Source organism: Melanotaenia boesemani, chromosome 2, assembly GCF_017639745.1.
Source record: "Melanotaenia boesemani isolate fMelBoe1 chromosome 2, fMelBoe1.pri, whole genome shotgun sequence".
In the NCBI taxonomy this organism is placed as follows: Eukaryota; Metazoa; Chordata; class Actinopteri; order Atheriniformes; family Melanotaeniidae; genus Melanotaenia; species Melanotaenia boesemani.
The window spans coordinates 13,195,846-13,215,397 of record NC_055683.1 but is presented as its reverse complement, the minus strand read 5'-3'; the positions used below and the strand labels follow the sequence as shown (position 1 = coordinate 13,215,397).

General features: G+C 39.2%; 3 protein-coding genes across 7 annotated transcripts in view; 1 reads left to right on the top strand and 2 right to left on the bottom strand.

Annotated features, from left to right (window-relative positions):
- The first annotated feature begins 575 nt into the window (after positions 1 to 575).
- Positions 576 to 3,039, top strand: LOC121647609 (piggyBac transposable element-derived protein 2-like). The gene is made up of 2 exons (XM_041997177.1): positions 576 to 2,263; positions 2,312 to 3,039. Exons 1-2 carry the CDS (start codon positions 1,494 to 1,496, stop codon positions 2,337 to 2,339), a joined length of 798 nt encoding a protein of 265 aa, XP_041853111.1. The 5' UTR covers positions 576 to 1,493; the 3' UTR covers positions 2,340 to 3,039.
- Positions 3,040 to 8,628: 5,589 nt separating this feature from the next.
- On the bottom strand, positions 8,629 to 10,309 carry LOC121630236 (serotonin N-acetyltransferase-like). Its single transcript, XM_041970396.1, has 3 exons — positions 9,862 to 10,309; positions 9,398 to 9,552; positions 8,629 to 9,319 (listed from the first exon to the last, which is right to left on the bottom strand). The coding sequence occupies exons 1-3, from the start codon at positions 10,016 to 10,018 to the stop codon at positions 8,951 to 8,953; spliced, it is 681 nt and encodes a 226-aa protein (XP_041826330.1). The 5' UTR covers positions 10,019 to 10,309; the 3' UTR covers positions 8,629 to 8,950.
- A 4,133-nt stretch (positions 10,310 to 14,442) lies between these two features.
- The window catches only part of LOC121647328 (myosin-10), a 59,007-nt gene continuing 53,897 nt past the window's right edge, over positions 14,443 to 19,552 (bottom strand). For all 5 annotated transcript variants that reach the window (XM_041996660.1, XM_041996674.1, XM_041996684.1 and 2 more), the window contains 8 exons: positions 19,349 to 19,510; positions 19,143 to 19,271; positions 18,971 to 19,059; positions 17,980 to 18,103; positions 17,659 to 17,867; positions 17,463 to 17,571; positions 17,181 to 17,353; positions 14,443 to 15,738 (listed from right to left, as the gene is read on the bottom strand). In XM_041996660.1, the coding sequence (XP_041852594.1) occupies positions 15,585 to 15,738; positions 17,181 to 17,353; positions 17,463 to 17,571; positions 17,659 to 17,867; positions 17,980 to 18,103; positions 18,971 to 19,059; positions 19,143 to 19,271; positions 19,349 to 19,510 (1,149 nt within the window). In that variant the 3' untranslated portion in view covers positions 14,443 to 15,584. The remainder of the gene's footprint in view (positions 15,739 to 17,180; positions 17,354 to 17,462; positions 17,572 to 17,658; positions 17,868 to 17,979; positions 18,104 to 18,970; positions 19,060 to 19,142; positions 19,272 to 19,348; positions 19,511 to 19,552) is intronic.

Genomic DNA, 19,552 nt, shown 5'->3' with positions numbered 1-19,552 from the left:
TATTTTTTGTGTTTTGAGCAAATCTAAACAAAACAAAGCAGAAAATGAACATTTCTACAAGACTTGGAAATGCTTACAATCCAGTGATTGTATAATTTCTACACAACTTTGACACCTCTAACCATTGTGCAGTTTGTTGAAGCATTAAAGCAGGTAAAGGTATTTTTTTATAGACTAAGAAGACTGTTTCACCTATAAATCAGAGGCCTTAAGGCTAACAATATACTTAACTTTTAATCCTGTATTAGAGTAGGCATTTGGCTCCGTCTTGAGTGCAGTAGTTCACACGCTTGCGTGCATAGAGCTCGTGTTACTGGAGGATTCCACTAGGGGGCGCATTGGAGCGCTCAGATAGAGATCATGCCAGACAAAACTAGTGGCTGTAGTATGTAAGCCCCCTAAAGCAAGCATGGCAGGACAATGGCGAGTACATAAAAATGCGGGTAATTTCAGCTCATTTTGGACTTGGTCAACAACCCTGTCTTTTAATCTTTCTGTCACTTTTACTGCTATCGACCTTGTGACCTCACATATGGTCAAACTGAGCCCTACACTGCCCCGGCCAGTTACTCCCAAAATGTAGCATTAATGATGCTTAACCCCTTCAGCCCCTGCGTCCATTTGAATGGACATGACATATTTGTTGCTCTAAACCAATAAAAACACAGTGAATGAGTCATGTCAGCATTGCTGATTGCTAATTGGATCCTGATTATCCAATCTAATCAATTCATGACTTTGAGCATGCTCAGAAAACGTGGGACACCTCAGACAAGACAAGCATAGCTGAGCAATTGGTGAGAGGGAAGAGTAAGTGCCCAGTTTCTATCAAAAGTATCAATTTATGGCCATGCTAGTCAAACTAATTTGTTCTTAGAATAATCTTAACTGTTACAAGTGATAGTATTTCAAGTTATTTTGATTGCAACTTTTATCACCAATTAGTAGTATTTTTTTAAAGTTTAACGTCCACTGCAATGGACATCAGGACTTTAGTGATATTAGCCATCACCCACATGTTTAGTGTCAGTATGCAAAGAAACAATATATATGTAGGCTTTTCAAAGCTAAATTTTACTATGACAGTGTATTTATTCATTTTTTTATAATGTTAAATCTATATATTTTTTGTATATAATGTTCTTGTAGAGTATAAAGTTGAAGACTTTTTGGAACGTCTCATAAATGGAGAGTTGTCTGAACTCGACTCCTTGAATTCAGGAAATGAGTCAGATGAGACTAGTGATATAGATGGTGAGTTCATAAATTATGCTTTTAATTCACAGTGTAAGGTTTTTATCAATTTCATGTCTTATATGTAAGATAAAAGTTGCATGGAATGTGTAAGATAAAGAAAAGAATAAGATAAGATAATTGATAATAGCAAAGAAATGCTAGAATAGAAAATAATACTAATAAGATAATGCATAAAATGAGTTAAAAATTTGATTGCTTTGTTGTTAGATTCAGAGAGGGACAGTGGAGAGGTGATCATGCCAGAAGAACTTGAGGTGGCAGCTGAGTGTGAGATAGAGGAGAGAGGCAGTTTGGTGGCAGAGGATCAGGAGGAGATGTCAGTTACTAAGAAGGAAGAAATCAAGTGGCGTCACAGGCCATTCAAAGAGATGGCTAAAAAGCCACGAGGAAGCTATGATGAAGTTGTAAGCTGTGATAGAAAGGTGGGACTGGTCAAATGGTATGACAACAGACCAGTTGTCATGGCTTCCAACTTTGTTGGTGTTGGCAGACAGGATGAAGTCCGGCGGTGGGACAAAAAGAAGGCCCAGTTTGTGATGGTTTCCCGTCCAGAGGTTGTCAAGCTGTACAATGAAGCAATGGTTGGTGTTGACCTGCTTGATCAACTCGTCAGTTTGTACCGCACAGAAATCCGGTCAAAAAAGTGGACTCTGAGAATGATCACACATGCTTTTGACCTTGCTGTTGTCAACAGTTGGTTGGAGTACAGGCTGGACTCCAAGAGGGCCAATAACCCAACAAAAGACATCTTGGATCTTCTTCATTTCAAGATGAATGTGGCCCAATGTCTGGTGAGAGTTCAAAAAACAGTGGCATCAAAACGTGGAAGACCCAGTATGTCTCCGGAACCACAGAATGCCCCTCACAGACCACCTCACCGGCCAGTTCAGGATTCAAGGCCTCTACCTGAAGTTCAGTATGACATGGTTGACCACATGCCAAATTATGATGAAAAGAAAGAGGCCACCAGATGCAAGATGCCAGACTGTACCGGAAAAACACACGTCTTTTGTGACAAGTGCAACATCCACCTGTGCTTTGTGCCACACCGCAACTGCTTCAAGGCTGCTCACCGAAAATGAGTCCATGGAAACATCCAGAAGTGTGATGTCTTCTGCAGGGCACATTCCAAGTGTCCAAGTAAATGTTTGATCTGTTCATTGGCCTGCTTCTAAAAATATGTATGGTTATCTTTTGGAAATGATACTCTACTGGAGGCAGAACTGGTTCTCTATAATCATATATCTTTCAACTTCATGTTTAGATTGCTTCATAGCATCTTCCTCTCATCCAGCAAGTTTCTGATTTTCCTGGTGATTAGCTTATTGCTGTTCACAATCAATGCTGGAATACCTTTGTAAAGTTCATTTGCATGTTCAAAGTTGCAGACAATCTCGCAACTATCAATCAGTCAATCTTTTATTGTCTCTGTTATAAGTATGACAATATTTTGTTCAGAGCTGATACTGCAAAGTAAAAGACATAAAATGCAAAAATGGTGCAATAAATGCAAAAATGGTGCAAGACCCTTCTTTAAATCCCTTTATGTAGTAGTCTGTATGCAGACATCCAGTAGTTTAGGTCATACCTGATTAATTACAAGGTAATAACATTTTACGCTCGTTTAGTCGTGGCGTCCATTGCAATGGACATTAAAAAATACTGGTATAAACATGAGTTGGCAAAAAAAACAAAAATCCACTTTGTTTCTATGTTAGAGAGAACCCAAAATCAGTTGGACAAAAATTTTTTTGCCCAGCAGAAAAAATGCAGGTCTGAAGGGGTTAAAGCAAAATATGCAAGGCAGCCATGAAATCCACGCATTAACCATTTAAACCATGAGCCTATTTTTAGGCCTCTGGTTAAAAATTGCATTCGAATGTTGAAATGAGCTTATCTCTGCAATAACAACACTTATTTGAATAGTTTTGGAGTCTTTATTTTGCGTAAATAGTATATGTATTAATGATGACGAAAAGAAGATGGCACACAGCATTAATGAAAACATTTCATTTAAGATGAAAATTAATGTCTCTTTGGAATGATGCAGCTGTAATTCTAAATCTCTATTAAATAAGTAGAAATACAATATGTGAATATTATTTCTGCAAAGGCCAACTCTGATAGAGTGAAGTAGAACAAAATGAGAGGGGTTTTAGGGCAGACAGCTTAGGATGAATGTATGCGTTGGTTCCCTCTGGGTACACTGAATTTCTTGCACAGTCCAAAGGCATGCATGTTAGGTTAATTGGTCCTTCTAAATTCTTTGTAGGGGTAAGTTTGTCTCCCTATGTTGGCTCTGTGATGAACTTGCGACCTGTCCTAGGTGTGCACTGCCTCTTGTCTGCTAATTGCTGGAACAGGTTCCAGCTTCCCCACAACTATGAACTGGAACAACCTGTGTAGAAAAAGATGATTATTTATAGGAGCCAGTGGATTCGAGACAAGACTAAAGCTAGAAGATGCAAAAGGAAAGATGATGCTGTCAGTCCAGTTTTCACAAGCTGTGCACTTAAAAGAAAAGTTGAGTAAAACACCTGCAAAGATTTTTTGAGTAAACTCAACAACTCAACTAAGGGGTGCAAAGGGAACTAAACTCAACTTCTGGTGCTGCGAGAACATAAATTAGGAGGTTAACTAAAAGTAGACTCTTAACTTGAACAAAGTTAGAATAACTATTCAGCTCTTTTCTCGTCTTTGAGCTGGAACAACTCATGTTGTGAAAGTGAAAATGCTTCTGAAAAAGTTGAGGCAACTTATGCTCACAAGTTGCATGAATAAATCTGAATAGTGGTCTTAAAGAGACAAGTTATTCATGCACTTTCCACACAGCAAGGCCAAGGCTCAAACCAGCAACCTTCTTGCTGTGAGGCAACGATGCTGACCACCACATGACCCTGCAGACATGTTGTCTGTGTTAAAGAATTCAAATACCCCTAATAATCAACAATTAAATATTTCCATTGCAACATCATTGCAGGTTATTTCAAAGCCATAATCAGTTATATTAGCTCACACTCTGTTCATATAGGGCTTAAACCCTGGAGTGAATACAGGTTCATGAACTAGCTCAAAAGTCTACTTCAAGTACTTTGGATATTCCAGGTCTAGCATGTATGGAAAACCTGTACTTAAAGGGGCATTTGACTGTAAATGTGGTAACTGGAAGTGAAGAGGTTGCTGGTTTGAGCCTCAGCCTTTTGGTGTGAATGCCTATCGCCTAGTAGCCACTGGGACCGGCCCCTGTGACCCTGCCCTAGAATAAGTGAATATAGAAAATGGATGAAAGTAATACAGACACCAAAAATAAAGAATGAGTAGCTGAGATAACTTTAAAAAGTAAGGCAACCAGCAGTGAAACATTTTTAAGTAAACTCAACAAAAAAGAAGCATCATGTCATGAATAGACCTGAATCTCCATCCTAACTTTGTTAAATTTAAGATTCTACTTTAAGTTTCCATCTTTATTCATGTTCACAAAACACCAGAAGTTGCATTTACACTCCTTTACACTTCTTTTTTGACTTTATTCAAAAAAGTCTTGCAGCTGGGTGCCTTACTTTTATAAAGTTTACTCAACAGAACTTTTTTAACACCTTTATTGTACAGTGGAAAACTAAGAATTCTGTTCCTTTTCCTGAATGAAGAGGATAGATGATTAAAATGGTCAATGAACGGACAGCTCATAGCTGGTCAACATGCCCCCTATTATGAATATTACAATAAAAAAACTAATATTGTAGTGTATGAGACTGTATGATGTGACTTGTTTTCAGTACAATAAGCTGCTGTTAGTTTGTTCCATGAATGGGTGAACTATCTTTAAAAAATATATATTCATAAAGTAACACTGAGATGCAAGTGGCATGTGCTGGAAAGCACTTAAGCGTTTTTTTTTTTTTTTTTGTCACCATAAATAGACAAAGGGTAGCCTCCCTGAGCTGCTGCATCGACTGTAAACTATTAACCTTGTTGTTAGTATCAATATAAGAGAAGTCCACTCTGTGATGCATCTCCAGGAACTACTTGCACCGTATGACCTCTGCAGCTGTAAATACTCCTCTCACTGCAAAACTGCTCTACACGGCTTGTAAACTGCAGCGAGTCATGTGCTTCGAATCCATCTTCGAATGATGGATTAAGGATACAGATTAGATGTGACTCATGAGTGTGTGGTGAGTTAAGGTTAAGGACAAATGAACAAGGGCCACCCTGAGGAAATACAGACACCTGAAACATTTAGATTAGATTTTAGCTAATTAAACAAGTTTCAAATATGAGTGTTTTCTTTAAAAAGGGTTAAAAGGTGTGACAGAAGTGCCTGAAAGACCTCAGCTACGGTGCGGTTAGAGTAAAAGACTGATGTGAGAGCATGCAGCGCCTGTCTACCTGCCAGATTACCTGGTGACTGAAAGGACTTTGCGGGATTACTAAACATGAGCCTGTCTGAAGGCTGAAGTGGCCCCGCTCTAGGGGGAGGTGTTGAAGGATGTTCTCTGATGGTTGAGTCATCTCCCTTAACCTCTTACGATGCAGACGTACTGGCCCCGGTACATGACTACTAATCAACAACATTGCAGCCATGTGTGCAAGCCCCTCCATCATGAATGCCCACAATATACACATCAAATGAAAGCTCTAAGTCTCGTCTTTCCAGTGATATAAACCATTTTGACACACAACAACCACAGTGCCAACACTAAAGCCTTTTTTACAGAAAAGCAGAAAGTTTAAATGTTGACTATCCTTACCTTTGAGGGCCCTCTGTAGGTCAAACATCAATATTTCCCTTTATTTTTACAAAAAATTTTAGGTGAGGACAAAAAAAGTATATTTTTTTCTGTGTGTTCTAAAGTGTATAACTTTTTATCAGTAATACTTACAGTGATTCTGATTGCTGTGGGTGAAACTAGAGACTGTTACCCTTACAAAGAGCCCAAGCCTGTACTTACAATCCAGAGGGTTCAATAACAGCAGTAATTCTAATTTGGAGGTCATATTACAGGCGTTTTTGCCAAAATGACCCCGCTCGATAAGGGGTTAAAGTAGATGCCTAACACACCTTTTGTTTGGCATCTTTTACCTTGTTTTTGGATAAAGTTAGGATTTTTTAAGCACTTCCTCTGCAAAAAGCCTGCTGAAGGACAGAGTGTGGCAGCAGCACATACACAACACAGAGGCTGAAATGGCACATCTGCCCGAGCAATGCTTGTGATAATTGGCTGCTCCTTTTTGTTTCGCTCCATTATCGTTGCTGTAATTCCAGACTGCAGCACTAATAGTTTGAACCAGTGGGCATCTGCACTTCTGTGTCTGAATCACCATCAGTGATGACGACGGTGCCCTCTGCATGCCCGAACTGTAGACGTGTCGACAGCATAACTAATATTTAAAGCACTTAAACTCAGTGAGCTTTATTCTGGATCTTTCTTCTTATAAATCCAGCAGTGATGATGAAAAACATTTTGGTTTGTCGTGATTTAATGATACTGGCGTTAACCATGACATTAAAATAATTAAATATCAAAATTGTGTTGATAATTTAGAATTTTTACCATATATTTTAAGTTCACTAAACATCAGAAAAACAAAAATTAATTGGTTTGGAATTATTATTATAAAAGGTTTTAACCGCAATAATCGTGCCGTGGAAATCATACCTCATAACAGCTCGGGTTTTGGTTCAGGGTGTTTATTATTATCTCTGTAAACACACATAAAACTAACATGCTCCTTTCTGCTCTGACAAAACCTGAAATAAAAAGTATTGAATCTGGAGAGAAGTGTATGTCAAACTTAAATATTAAACTTTGAGAGTAGAAAACTAATCTACTCCAGAACACAGAACTACAGATGTGTTTAGCTTTGAGAAGAGTTCTTGTTCCCAAGATGCAATGGTTGGATTAAAAAGATGCAGGTAAAGCTACAATAAAAGGTAAAATCTCTTCATATTTTAATGGGCTTTACATAGAGTGCATACAATGCTCAATATCACAAACAAGTCTGCTAATGTTGAGAGTGGGAACACTTTTATAGTTCTTTATAAATGACCCTCCAGAAAGTTAGACATAAAAGCCACAATTCCTCCAGCATCCAGCGCTGTTTCTGGACTGAAGTGATAAACAAATCAACAGACTCTTCCAGCCAAATGTTCTCCAAGAGAATGAAGTTGTTATTTTTACCTGAGATTCATAATATTTTATCACCTGAGATACAACAGTGAGAGTCCTTCTCCTGTTTGTGTGTTTATCTTTGTGGTTGTGCTTCTTCAGTTTATTCTAACAACTCTATAAACTAATAATGCTGCAAACCATCTTCAGCTTCGACATTTTGTTTTAAATCTGATCTTGTTCTTTTATTTTGTTTTTATCCCTTTTAGTTCAGCTTAACTTCTTTTATTTAAGTTTCAGTGTTTTGGTTTCATCGGTGCTGTTGGTGGGGGTTAGGACATGTGTGTACATGTGTGACTCATGGGTTTATGGTCTTGGGGATTTGAGGGGTTAAGATGGTTTTTTAAAGTTTATTATGTTTTTAATGTAAAACTTTGTTTTGCAATTTCTTTGCATGAAAAAGTGCTTAATAAATAAAGGTTCTGCTATCTGACAGTAATGTAGGCTACAGAGTTTTAATTGAATTAAAATATAAAAGTGGTGATTATGTCGGAGGAGCAACAAATAATTTGAGGACTTTATGTGTACCCATGCAAACTGAAGTCCAGTTTGTCCTTCAGAGGACACCCAGCCACCTTAGTGGATTAGATCTGAGTCGGTGACACGGTGTCATGGATTAAAGCTCCATTCAAGTGCACACACTTGTTGGTGTGTCTGCAGCGTACCACTCAGACAGTATAATGGTTTGAATTCAATATATATAATTAAAAAAAAGGAAATCTCTATATTATCAGTGATAATGAGGCATTCATTAAATGCCCCAGCAGTGTAAATGTGTAAGACTTCAGTTTTGGTCAGATTTGGCTAAATAAATAAAAGAAGGTGAAATATTTTTTAACTGAACCAAACAAGAAAAAAGCAGAGTTTCTCATCTTAAAAAAAAACAGTATAAAACATTTTATTGAAATTTGTTACTTTAACAGAAACAAATTGAAGAAGAAAATGACGTGAAAAAGTCCATGTTCACATCTGCAAATGCTCTCCAAACAAACCAAACCAGTAGGTTACACGCAGGTTTAATTAAGGTCATTGGCTCTGCAGGCTAACTGATGAGTGGATCAAAATCCCCGGACGCCTTCAACAGCTAAAGCCCATAGAGCTGGAGGAGCTGGAGGAGTTGTTATTGAGCGACTAAAGCCTGGTTACTGACGTCAGTCCATGGTATGGGAAGCACTCAAAGGTGTTAAGCAGGAAAGAGCTTACTGTACAATCATAGCTCCACAACAAAAATAACTCATACTAACTCCCGTTACAGACTGACTTCGAGTTTAACACTTTTTACTTTGTTTACATGAGTACACAAGACATTTAACATTACAGTATAGTACATTATTTTTGTTTTATTATACACGGTAAAATATTTAACTCAAGTAAGTTCAATTGATCTGAGGAAGAAGTCCAATAAACCAGAGAAACCCGTGAAGGATCCTACAGAAAACACAGATTTTTAATTTTTTTTTCTTCCTTTTTTGATTCAAAACAACCCGATTTCATTAAAAAATCAAATAAAATACAAAATCAAGTCATACATCAACTTGCTCATCAGTTTTTGCCAGTGGCAGAGTCAAAGGATGCTGCGGGAAACGGATTGCCTCGCTGTTGCGGCGCATGTAGGCGTGGCCGCTGATCGGGTACCACATTTCTGTAAAGGTCAGGCTACCCACGGTGATGGCGCAGCGGCCCAGCACCTTGAAGCCGGACTTGCGGTAGAAGGGGATGAGAAAGTCTTCGCACATCAGCACCGCTCGGCGCACGTTGGGAAGGCAGCGGAGGTACTGCAGGTAGCGCCACATCAGGATGGGGCCTTTGCCCTGCTGCCTGAAAGTGCGGTGGACAGCCAGGACGTGGATGTGGACTGTGGAACCACAGGGCTTGTGCAGGGTCAGGGCATCCTAGAAATCAAAGAAAGAGTAAAAAGTCAGTCATAGCTTTAGTGTTTTTCATTTAGAAAGCTAAGTAGAATATATTACCGTAGTGAGTCTGTCCTGGTCCCAGAGAGAGCCAATGATGAAAGCCACCAGGCGGCCTTCCTCAAACCAGCCCATAGAGAGCTCCGGACAGAGCGTGAGGAAGTGACGCACCTCATCCAGGTGCAGGGGACATTCACCTGACACTGAGATAAATGCTGAGAGAGACAGAGACAGAGGGAGGGGGCAAGATTGGTCCATGCGCAATAATGACTTGGCACTCATTTTACGCGCGCCCACCAGCGCTCATGTAACATTTCACTGAATGTTGCCTATTTTTAAAAAAATCGAACAGCACTTTTTACAGGTAAATTAAAGAAATGTAAATAAAAATAAATTAAACAAACAAACAAAAAAGATAAAGTCAATCACTGGTTTTACGCACAGAATTAAAAAAACTCCTTTCACTTGGATTTGGCGCAGCAGATTGCTGCGTCAATATCTCACCTGTAAGATGGCTCACTTACCCTCACGCTCAATTTCAAAGACGCTTATGGCATCTTGCGTGTTAAGCGGCCGGACTTCGCTCGCGGGAAGTGTGTGTCTCCGTTGAATACCGGGCGAAACCGAAGGTGAGGTCTGCATTGGTTTGATGAAAGGCTGAGCGCCCACAACAGACATCATACGGTTTGGAACCTCTTCTCTCCAAAAATAAAAACTCCGCGGACGTGTCTCTGCCCCCCCGCCCGCTCAGCAGGATCGCCTCTGTGGGGCCCTGCGAGAAGAACAGGACGGTCTGAGTCCGTATTTATGGCTCAGCTCTCCGGGCTGTGATTCACCAGCTGATTTGCATTTGAATATTTGGATGGATGAATGAAAGTCAGAACCCTACAATTAGTCCTGCGCATTGTCACAGATTTTTTTCCCACTCAAACAGACAAATGGATGATAATTACTGATTCCCACTGAGACACCACCTCCTATTTATGAAAAAAAGTTTGAATATTGCTGGACTACAATGAAACTATCTAATCAAGTAAAAACTATTTAGAATAAACACGTTTTTACCCACATCTACAAACCTGATTATAAAAAGATAACACGCCCTCAGCAGCGATCTGTAACTACCATAACTTCCCCAAAACAACATTAACTCATGCGCACACTTACCAAAAAGTGTGAAGATGGACGTCAGTAAAGGTTTTCAGTCTGAGCAGCTCTGCTTCTCTCCTGCTCCACGACAGACGTCTCACTTCGTTATGAACTGATTATTACTATGAGTCACATGATAACGGATTACAGAAGTTGTTTCCACAACTCTGCGCATTAGACACGTTATCTCCTCTCTGTTAGAGCACATAACACACACATTCACTTTATGTTTTAATGCCGGTATTGCTCCACATTATGCCAATATCATATCATTGGCGTGACATGTGATTAATGTCTAAATTGTGCTACTTTATTTATAGTTCGTTGGATTTATTATGTCACAAAGCTCAAATCATCTCCAGCTGACAATGAGTTCACTGGACTCCAACGGCCTCCACAGCCACCAGATCTCAATCCAGAGCAGCTTCGGGATGTGGTGCAACAGGAGATTCTCATCATGGATGTGCAGCCACTGTGTGATGCTGTCATGCCAATATGGAGAAGATATGAAGGTGTTTCCAACACCTTGTTGAATCTAAGACACCAAGATTTAAGGCAGCACTGTAGACAACAGACGGTCCAGCCTCCAGAAACCCCTGCAGTTATCAACTGTATTAGTTGTCAACTAATCATAGACAAGATGGACCTGATGAAGTCACCAATGAGTGTATGTTTTTATTTTTCAATTCTTTATATAGTTACCTCGCAATATTTCCAATGGAGCGCTGTTATAAAAGAATTTCCACCTGGGGATTAATAAAGTATTCCTGATTCTGATATTTGTCCCAACAGGTTGTCTTGAACTGACCCTATAGTGATTGTTTGTCTCTGTGATGGACAGGTGACCTTACCTGATAGCAGCTGGGATTGGCTGGATTAAGCAGGTATAGAAAATGGATAGATGAACACACTTTTTTTCTTTTGGCTTTTAAATAAAGTTTTTATTTATTTAACTGGCTAACATTAGTTGGTTTTAGAGGCACATTTTTATTTTACTGTGTTGACTTTAAGCAAAGTGTTCATATATTATTATTATTATTAATTTCAGTCCCTTTGTGATACCTGCACTCACTCACTAAAGTAGCACTAAAGTAAAGCTCAGCTGCACGATGAGCATTTCAACCCAGTTTAATGTAAAATTAGAGCAAGTAAGTCTAGCTTCAAAAGATTAAACTTTAAAATAAACATTAACCAAACACATTTGGATAATTGTTTATGTATCTTTAAGGGAATAAACCCTTGTGTAGTTCTTTAATAAAACATGTTTTAATGACAAATCTTTTTTTCACATAAGTTAAATTAGTGATGAAGTAAAAAGTTTAATGTAATGTAGGAAGGAACCTCATTTCTGGAGTAAACATCCTCACGTTTCCCCGCTGGTCCTCATCATGTGGGGGTTAAATAACTGATGCATGTCACACAACAACATCAAATGAAGCAAACACACTACTTAATCGTTCAGGTTCTGCAGCGCTTCACGGATGTTTCTCTGATGGAAACGTACATCTAGTGCAGGGGGTGAAATGTACGGCTCACCAGAGGGTCCAATCTGGCCTGAAGGATGAAGGTGGTCAATACGCAAATGACAAATAAGATATTAACTGCTATTTTTATAACTGTTTCATGAATGAATAATTATAATAAAAAACTAAATGTTTTTCCACACAATATTTTACTTCTACAAACATATATAGTGATAATAATAATATTTACCTTTTATTTTGATCTGTTCTACCATTTTTCCCCTTGCATTCCTCCTATAGATGATGAAAAGGTGGCTGGTACTACGACCTTCATCCCTGGCATGTTAGGCCCATCCTTCCACAGAGGTGAGCACACAGCACAAACATAAAGAAAAAAATCTTTTCTCTTTTATTAAAAAAGATTCATAGCATAAAACAAAACAAAATGAACCCTTTCATGCATGAATGTGTTTTTCCACATACAATATTTCACTCTTACAGACGGCAATAGAGATGCTTTTTAAAATTTCTTAATCATGTTATTTTTTTATCAATTTAAAATGAAAAGTTCTTTATTTTATTCTACATTTTCTATATTTCTATAGTATAAACATTCTATAAAAATATAGCTATGTCATTTTCTTTCTGTTTATCACTGAGGCAAACATTACACTGTATCTATCTGTCTATCTATCTATCTATCTATCTATCTATCTATCTATCTATCTATCTATCTATCTATCTATCTATCTATCTATCTATCTGTCTATATTCAGATGTACACTACCGTTCAAAAGTTTGGGGTCACTTTGCCATGGGATTCAATAGGAAAGTGACCCCAAACTTTTGAACAGTAGTGTATATTTATTAATGTTTTCTGAAGTGGGAAATACTAGAATTTTTTTTTTTTTTTTTACTGTGCATGAAAGGGTTAAAAGTAAATCTAATTCCTAACTTGTCCATGTGACGTTGTATTTTTCTGGGTAAATAACACATATCTTGTTAGAACTTTCTGAAATGATCTGACCTCAGTTTGTATTATGAGGTGAGTCAGTGCATTATTACAAAACAGTACCACCATTTTTTAAATAAAATATTTTACTTCTACAGACATGCATTGATGTTTTTCTGTTTTTCAATCTTATTTTAAGTGTATTGATTTTTCTATTTGATCTATGAAAATATTTATAAAATAATATCTTGTCATATTAATATATAATTTTCTCTGAAAACACCTGGATGATTTTCTTCTCCTGTTTATCACTGAGGTAAACTTGGTAATTACAATGTATGTATATAAACTATATCAAATGTAGTTATTCTTTATACGTGGCAGAGTATTGGTGACTCACTAATGTCCAGTGAAGTTGCTAATGTACGGTCCGTGTCCCATCATATAGTGTCCTCTGTAGTGGACACTATGCATCAAAGGGTTAAGGTGGTCAGGATTACTACACACATCCCTGCAAGCATGTCCATGTGGGACCCACAAGGGTTAAATATGGCCAGCCAGAACCAACTTGAAACCTTTATGGGCAAACACAGGTGAAGCCACTGTGGAAACCAATCCACTTATCTGCAGCCCAAATTTAACCCCCTATGTGTCCCACACGGACCTGCTGGTTAAGATGTAGAAATGTACACGTATGTAAAATCAGCCGGTCTTAAATGTAAGAAAAAACAACTGCATGGTTCTTGGTTCTTATTTTCTCAGTAATAACCCACAACTGAATCTGTATATTAATGGTATGCTTCTTCAGCATGAGGCTAAACTTCTGGGCATAGTAATCGATGATAAGCTAACATGGAATACACACATGAACAAAATGACAGCTAAAATGGGTTTAATCTCCTCTATTAAGATAAATGCTGTATTTTTCACATCTAATGCAACACAACAAATTACCCAAGCATTGATAGTATCAGTCCAGTGCTTCATCTGAATTAATAGATAAAATTTAAATGGTTCAGAATTGAGCAGAACTAGGTTGTAATTACAGGGCTAATGTCACAGTATAGAAATTTAAATTGGTTATTAAACATAAATTACTTTATTCATTGTAAGCATTTGGTAGGAACTTAATTATAACTAAGACCCCTTCTAAACTATATTTAAATTTAAAATTTAGCAAAGATAAACATTAACTGGACATGCTGTTGCAAATAATTTATTGCTGCCAATAATATTTCCAAAGCTGCTGTTGTTTTTATTGATATGGTGATGGTTGTTATTATAATCATTATTATAGTGTGCATGCGTAAATGTTTATTGCTGGAGCTCCTATATTCATTGTCTGGTATTATCATGATAAATCTTTACATTACTTGTTATTTTTGTATGATTATTGTTGAACGATTATACATGACGGACCCCAGGAAGAATAGCTGCAGCTTTTTGCTGCTGCTAATGGGGATCATACTAAAATGAAAATACCTCTAGATCATGTCATCATAGTAAATATTTGAATATAAAGACATGGATCACATCATGAATAAACCCGGGCTCTATAGACTTTAATGACTCCATCACTGTACATGTCAGGATAATGGTGCAGGGTCACAGAATCAGTGTGCAATACTGAGCGTTTTGGAACATGAGTGGAGTTTGTATTGTATTCAACACCAGAGATATAAATACAGTCGATGTCTATTTGAATGTTTTTAAATCTTAATAACTCAAAAAGTACAAAAGTTATCAATAAGAAAAAGTCATAGCACCCATCTACAAAGAATCCCGTACTGTTGACATTTCATTTTACCATTGCGACATAAAAGCTAGAGGAAGACGTACATTTCAAAGAGCATCAGGTTTCCACTAATATTTCATCAAATACGCAAATGTATGAAAATACCTTTATGAAATTATGCATGGTTCAATATATGAAAAATACATGTGGCATAAATGGGATTTCTGTTTCAAGTGAGCGAAAAAAGGCACAGAAGAAGAAGAAGAAGAAGAAGAAGCAAGCGAGAGACGACAGGAGCAGTTTACAAGTCGAAGCTGACCTACTGTCGAGCGTTTGTCACGTTTTAAACGGATCGTGTTCTGCAGTCACGTCCCAAACATCCCAGCACGGGGCTGGAAAAATATATCATTCAGTCACGGCTCAACTAAAATCATTCATATGAAGCACAAACAGGATGCTGTAGAGCCCTGAACAAAAATAATGTCAGGAGGTTGTTTGCTTTCGTCACGATCCCCTCCTTTCAAACATCGCAGTGCTATTGTTGAAGCGTTTTTAACATCTAACTACGGCTCCAGCAGAGGATAATTATCACCCGGACACATGTGGCCTCACTGAGCGGGGTTACTTATTTCTAATGTGTGCAGGGATTTGTGGGCGTGACCAAAGCGTCTATGCTCTGCGCCTGCAGCTCCACACAGACGGGTAAGGCAGAGTAGAGCTTCTTACAAGGTGAAGTGGGGTGTTGAGGGGCCAACTGCTGGTGTTGCTAAGGTCGAGAGGTGAGGGGAGCTTGGCTTAGGTTGTGCTGAGTGTAATTTCGAGGCTCAAACAGGAGTTTCTGCAAAATTTGGTAACATGTGGAAGTGGTGGGAGGGGGGAGAAGTGTTCAAGCAGGGAGTGTCTGAGCAATGTGGAGGTGGGAGAGCGAAGGCTAAGGCTTCTGCTCCTCTACTCCGGCTGGGGAGCTGGGGTCTCGTTGGCGTTGTTGTCGGTAATCTTATTCTCCAGCTCGTCATCGGAAAGGAGGTCCAAGGAGGTTCCCTCTACCTGCATGGGGCGTCTGCCGGTGCGACTGGAGGAGAAGCTGATGGGGCCTCCACGCCTGCAGGAGAAGAGGAGCGAAGGTGAAGCAAGTTCAGAACCAAAAATCAGTCTTTCACGAAGAGAGGATGCACAGTTTTTACATCATGCACCACCTCAGAGGATATGAGGATCTCCCAAAACCACCTTTATGACACTAACACAGTAGAAAAGACCTCCACTTTTCTATCAGGCAGAGTCCAGACAGAGGCAGGTTAGTTCCAAATTAAAATCTTATTTATTGTAGAGGCAGCTATCGTTGTAAAATTACTTTATTACCAGAACTGAGATTTAAACTTTGTCTCAAACTCCCCTGGGCACAGGCCTGTTAACCCTGAAGGAATTGACACTATTTTGCTTGTTTGAATAGGTTACGTTTGATTAGGCCTTTATGTAACACATAAAATGTTTGCTATCGCTATTTTAGCACAACCTCTGCATGATCAGACTTTTTTTTTTCACGTTAACCTACTTTATTAACATATTCAGCTAAAAATACACAAACATAAGCAAATCTGAATTGAAAAAAGTAACATTTTCAACAATAAAAACCCACAAACACCACTTATTCTGTTTAATAAAATGACAAAAATGACGAGTATACCTACAGAAATGCAGCACCTGTCCATCCCAGCTTTATGTTCATTAAATAAAAACTATCATATCTCAAGTTTTACATGGTCTATCAACGTTAAATAAAACTGATAAGAGTTTCAGATCTGAACCTTCCAGTGAAGGTGACGGCACTTTTCTTTTACGATGCTGTAGAAATGATCCGATCGTGCCGAACACAGACCCCTAAAGGACAATTTCTCTGCCCTCTCACACACAAACAATGCATCGAATGAAACTCATTTATTTGAAAATGATCTGCTTTATCTACAAAAATGGTCTATTTAAGCAAGTCTTGCAACCTTACATCCAGCCAAAAAGTCTTTTTGATCTTGTTTTGAAAGAAAAGTATTCTATTTCTTGGTTAATTAGTTATTTTACATGTTTATTAAGTTACATCTCCCTGTGATGTGAGTTTGTAGCCACATTATATTTTTTACCCAAGTACCAATTCACACACATTGTAAAAATGAGCAACCTAATATTAGGAAAAGAAGAATCAGACTATTTTAATCAAGTGAGATCATTTAAGATCTCCTGAAACAGTAAAAAAACATTAAACTCTCCAGTCAATGTTCCTTTCATGTTTCTTTCTTACTTTGAGAGAAAAATCTTAGGAAATCTAACCAGGTGTAATTATCTTACTGACTGGCAGATTATTCACTAGTTATAGTCTGAATCTTCTCAATTTAAGTCTTTAAAAAAGAAAAAAGTTTCTGTAATTTCCTCATTACGCTCTGTACAATCTGTAAATTGGTTGATAATGGAAACATTAATCGGCTGACCAGTAGAGGGAGCATGACGACCAGCTGTGTTGGAGAATCATGGCGTTAGTGGATTTTATTTGTGCACCTGAGGCGGTTCTTGAGTGTGTGAACCTCCCGACTCAGACCCTCGCTAGCCTCGGTGGCGTCATCCAGCTCCCTCTGCAGCTTCCTGCGCGAGGCGTTGGCTCTCGTGGCCTCCTCTTCAGCCTCCTCCAGCTGCCGCTTCAGCTGCTTCATACGCGAGTTGGCCTTCTCCACCTTCCCCCACAAACAGAGGAAAAAACAGCTGAAAACACGCTTTAATTATGCATCAGATGCACATGAAGACTTGTAAACCTGCAAGCTAACAAGTTAGCCAAAGACATACTTGCTCCTTAAACTGGTCGGCATGGCGACGCTCATCCTCCACCTGCATGCAGACTTCTTTTAGCTTCTTCTCGGTTCTTCTGACAATCTTGTTGGCAGCTGCTCGCTCCCTTTAGTGAGAAACAGGTGACTTTCATTGTTTGAACTGTTCCTGAAAGGCTGTAGCCGTGTTTTTCCTTCATGTTATTTCTTCTCACCTGGCCTCCTGCTCCATCTGCTCCTCCAGCTGGGCTATCTTGGCCTCCAGAGCAGTGATGGTAGCTTTGAACCTGCTCTTTACAGAACCCTCCAGCTCACCCAGCTTGGCCCGCAGCTCCTTGTTTTGACGCTCCAATTGCTGGCGAGCGTTTTCGCTCTTTTGTGCTGTGCTGCGCTCCGCACTCAACTCTGTGGTCAAGGTGTCCACCTGGGGGGGGGAGTAGAGATCTCACTGGACAGCTACACAGGAACTATCTTATAAATCATGAAATATGATTCTAACACAATAATGAGAGTAACATGCCAAAACCTCGGCCCACCTGCATGGTTGTCTTCCTGAAGCGGTCGTTGAGCAGCTCCATGTTTCCCTGCTCCTCCTCCAACTCCTCCTCCAACTGGGCGATTCGAGCCTCCAGCCTCCTCTTCTCATCCATCAGAGCAGACCTGACACACAATAAATATCCGTTACTTCCAGCTCAAATTTACAAACAGCAGGACTCCATTTTTGGACATGTGGAAAATGTTTCATGCAGGTTTCCCTGCAAGCCCAAACAGTAAAGTAGAGTAGAGTAGAGTAAAGGGAGGTTAAATTATCTCAGTCTAGTGGCACACGACTCCCTAAGCTGTCTCCAACAAGCAGCTGCTGGCACATGGCTTATCGGTACAAACTTTACTACACCAGTAGCTTTTTATTATACTGATTACTTACATTAGGAAATTAAGTTTATGCCCTGACTGCCTAAATAATAACGCCACAGAACAACCTTCAGACTCACCTGGAGGTTTTATTTCATGCACCACTCGCTCCTGAATGCACTAAAAGCATCTTAAATGAATGCTGGATGTTTTTTTTTACAGCAGGAAGCAATTTGCATTACAAGCTGTAGAAGGTGCAGCATGTAAAGAGCTACTAAACCATGAGGGCGTTCGTCATGACTCCCACATAAGAACCAGACTGCAGGCTGAACCGTTTGTACATAAAACTGCTTTTATATTATTTAAATCTCATTCATGAGCTTTAATGGTCGTTATCTGGCACATCCCTTCACCTTAGAGAGAGAAACTGGAATTCACCAAAATCAGAGATACAAACAATTTGCAGCCCATGAACACGTTCATGAATGTGACGGATGGTTTTTATAAAAAAACTTAAATTTAAGAAGACTCGCAGATTCTGAAGAAGATATTTGTGAATGGAGCTTAATGTGAGTAAAAAATCAAATCTTTAAATAAAACCTCTTGTAGGGAAGTTTGGCCGTTTAAAGGCAACAATTTTCTGCTCTTTACTAACAAATCCTGATGTCCGCTTACTTTCCAGAGGTGCTGTTTGAGATTTCATCTTGCAGCTCATCCCGTTCTTGCTCCGCGTGGCGCCGACCCCTCTCAGATGCTGCCAGGTCCTGCAGAGCAGATGAGATATTTTAGTGTTTCCTTGTGAATTATCAACACAAAAACCAGCAATCATCATCCAACGTCCGCTGACCTCGTGTAGCTGTACAATCTCCGCCTCCAGGCTCTTGAGTTTCTTCTCATTCTCCTTTGACAAGGCAAAAATATCGTCTCTGGAAGCTCGGGTGTCCTCCAGCTCCCTCTGATAGTCTTTCATCTGAGCCTGAAGGATGCATCAGAATGTTGTGAATAAATAAGGAGGAAGTGTTAAATGTAGTTTAAGCTGAATAAAATACGGACCTGAATCTTGCGCAGCTGCTTGATGGCTTCATCTCGAGCCTTGTTGGCTCCTTCTATGTGACCCTCTATGTCCTTTAAGTCCATCTCCAGCTTCTTTTTAGCAGCGACAGCCAAACCTCGCTGCTTCCTCTCATCCTCCAATTCTGCCTCCATTTCTCGAACCTGAAAGGAGGAGAACGAGTAACAGAGTTTTTTTAGAGAGGA

Coding starts and splice junctions, on each gene's coding strand:
- LOC121647609 (XM_041997177.1), top strand. CDS start 1,494: ATGCCAGAAGAACTTGAGGTGGCAGCTGAGTGTGAGATAGAGGAGAGA. Junction 2,264..2,311: donor TGTACCGGAAAAACACACGT/CTTTTGTGACAA, acceptor GCCACACCGCAA/CTGCTTCAAGGCTGCTCACC.
- LOC121630236 (XM_041970396.1), bottom strand. CDS start 10,018: ATGATGTCTGTTGTGGGCGCTCAGCCTTTCATCAAACCAATGCAGACC. Junction 9,553..9,861: donor CTTTGAAATTGAGCGTGAGG/GTAAGTGAGCCA, acceptor TGTCTCTCTCAG/CATTTATCTCAGTGTCAGGT. Junction 9,320..9,397: donor ACCAGGACAGACTCACTACG/GTAATATATTCT, acceptor TTTGATTTCTAG/GATGCCCTGACCCTGCACAA.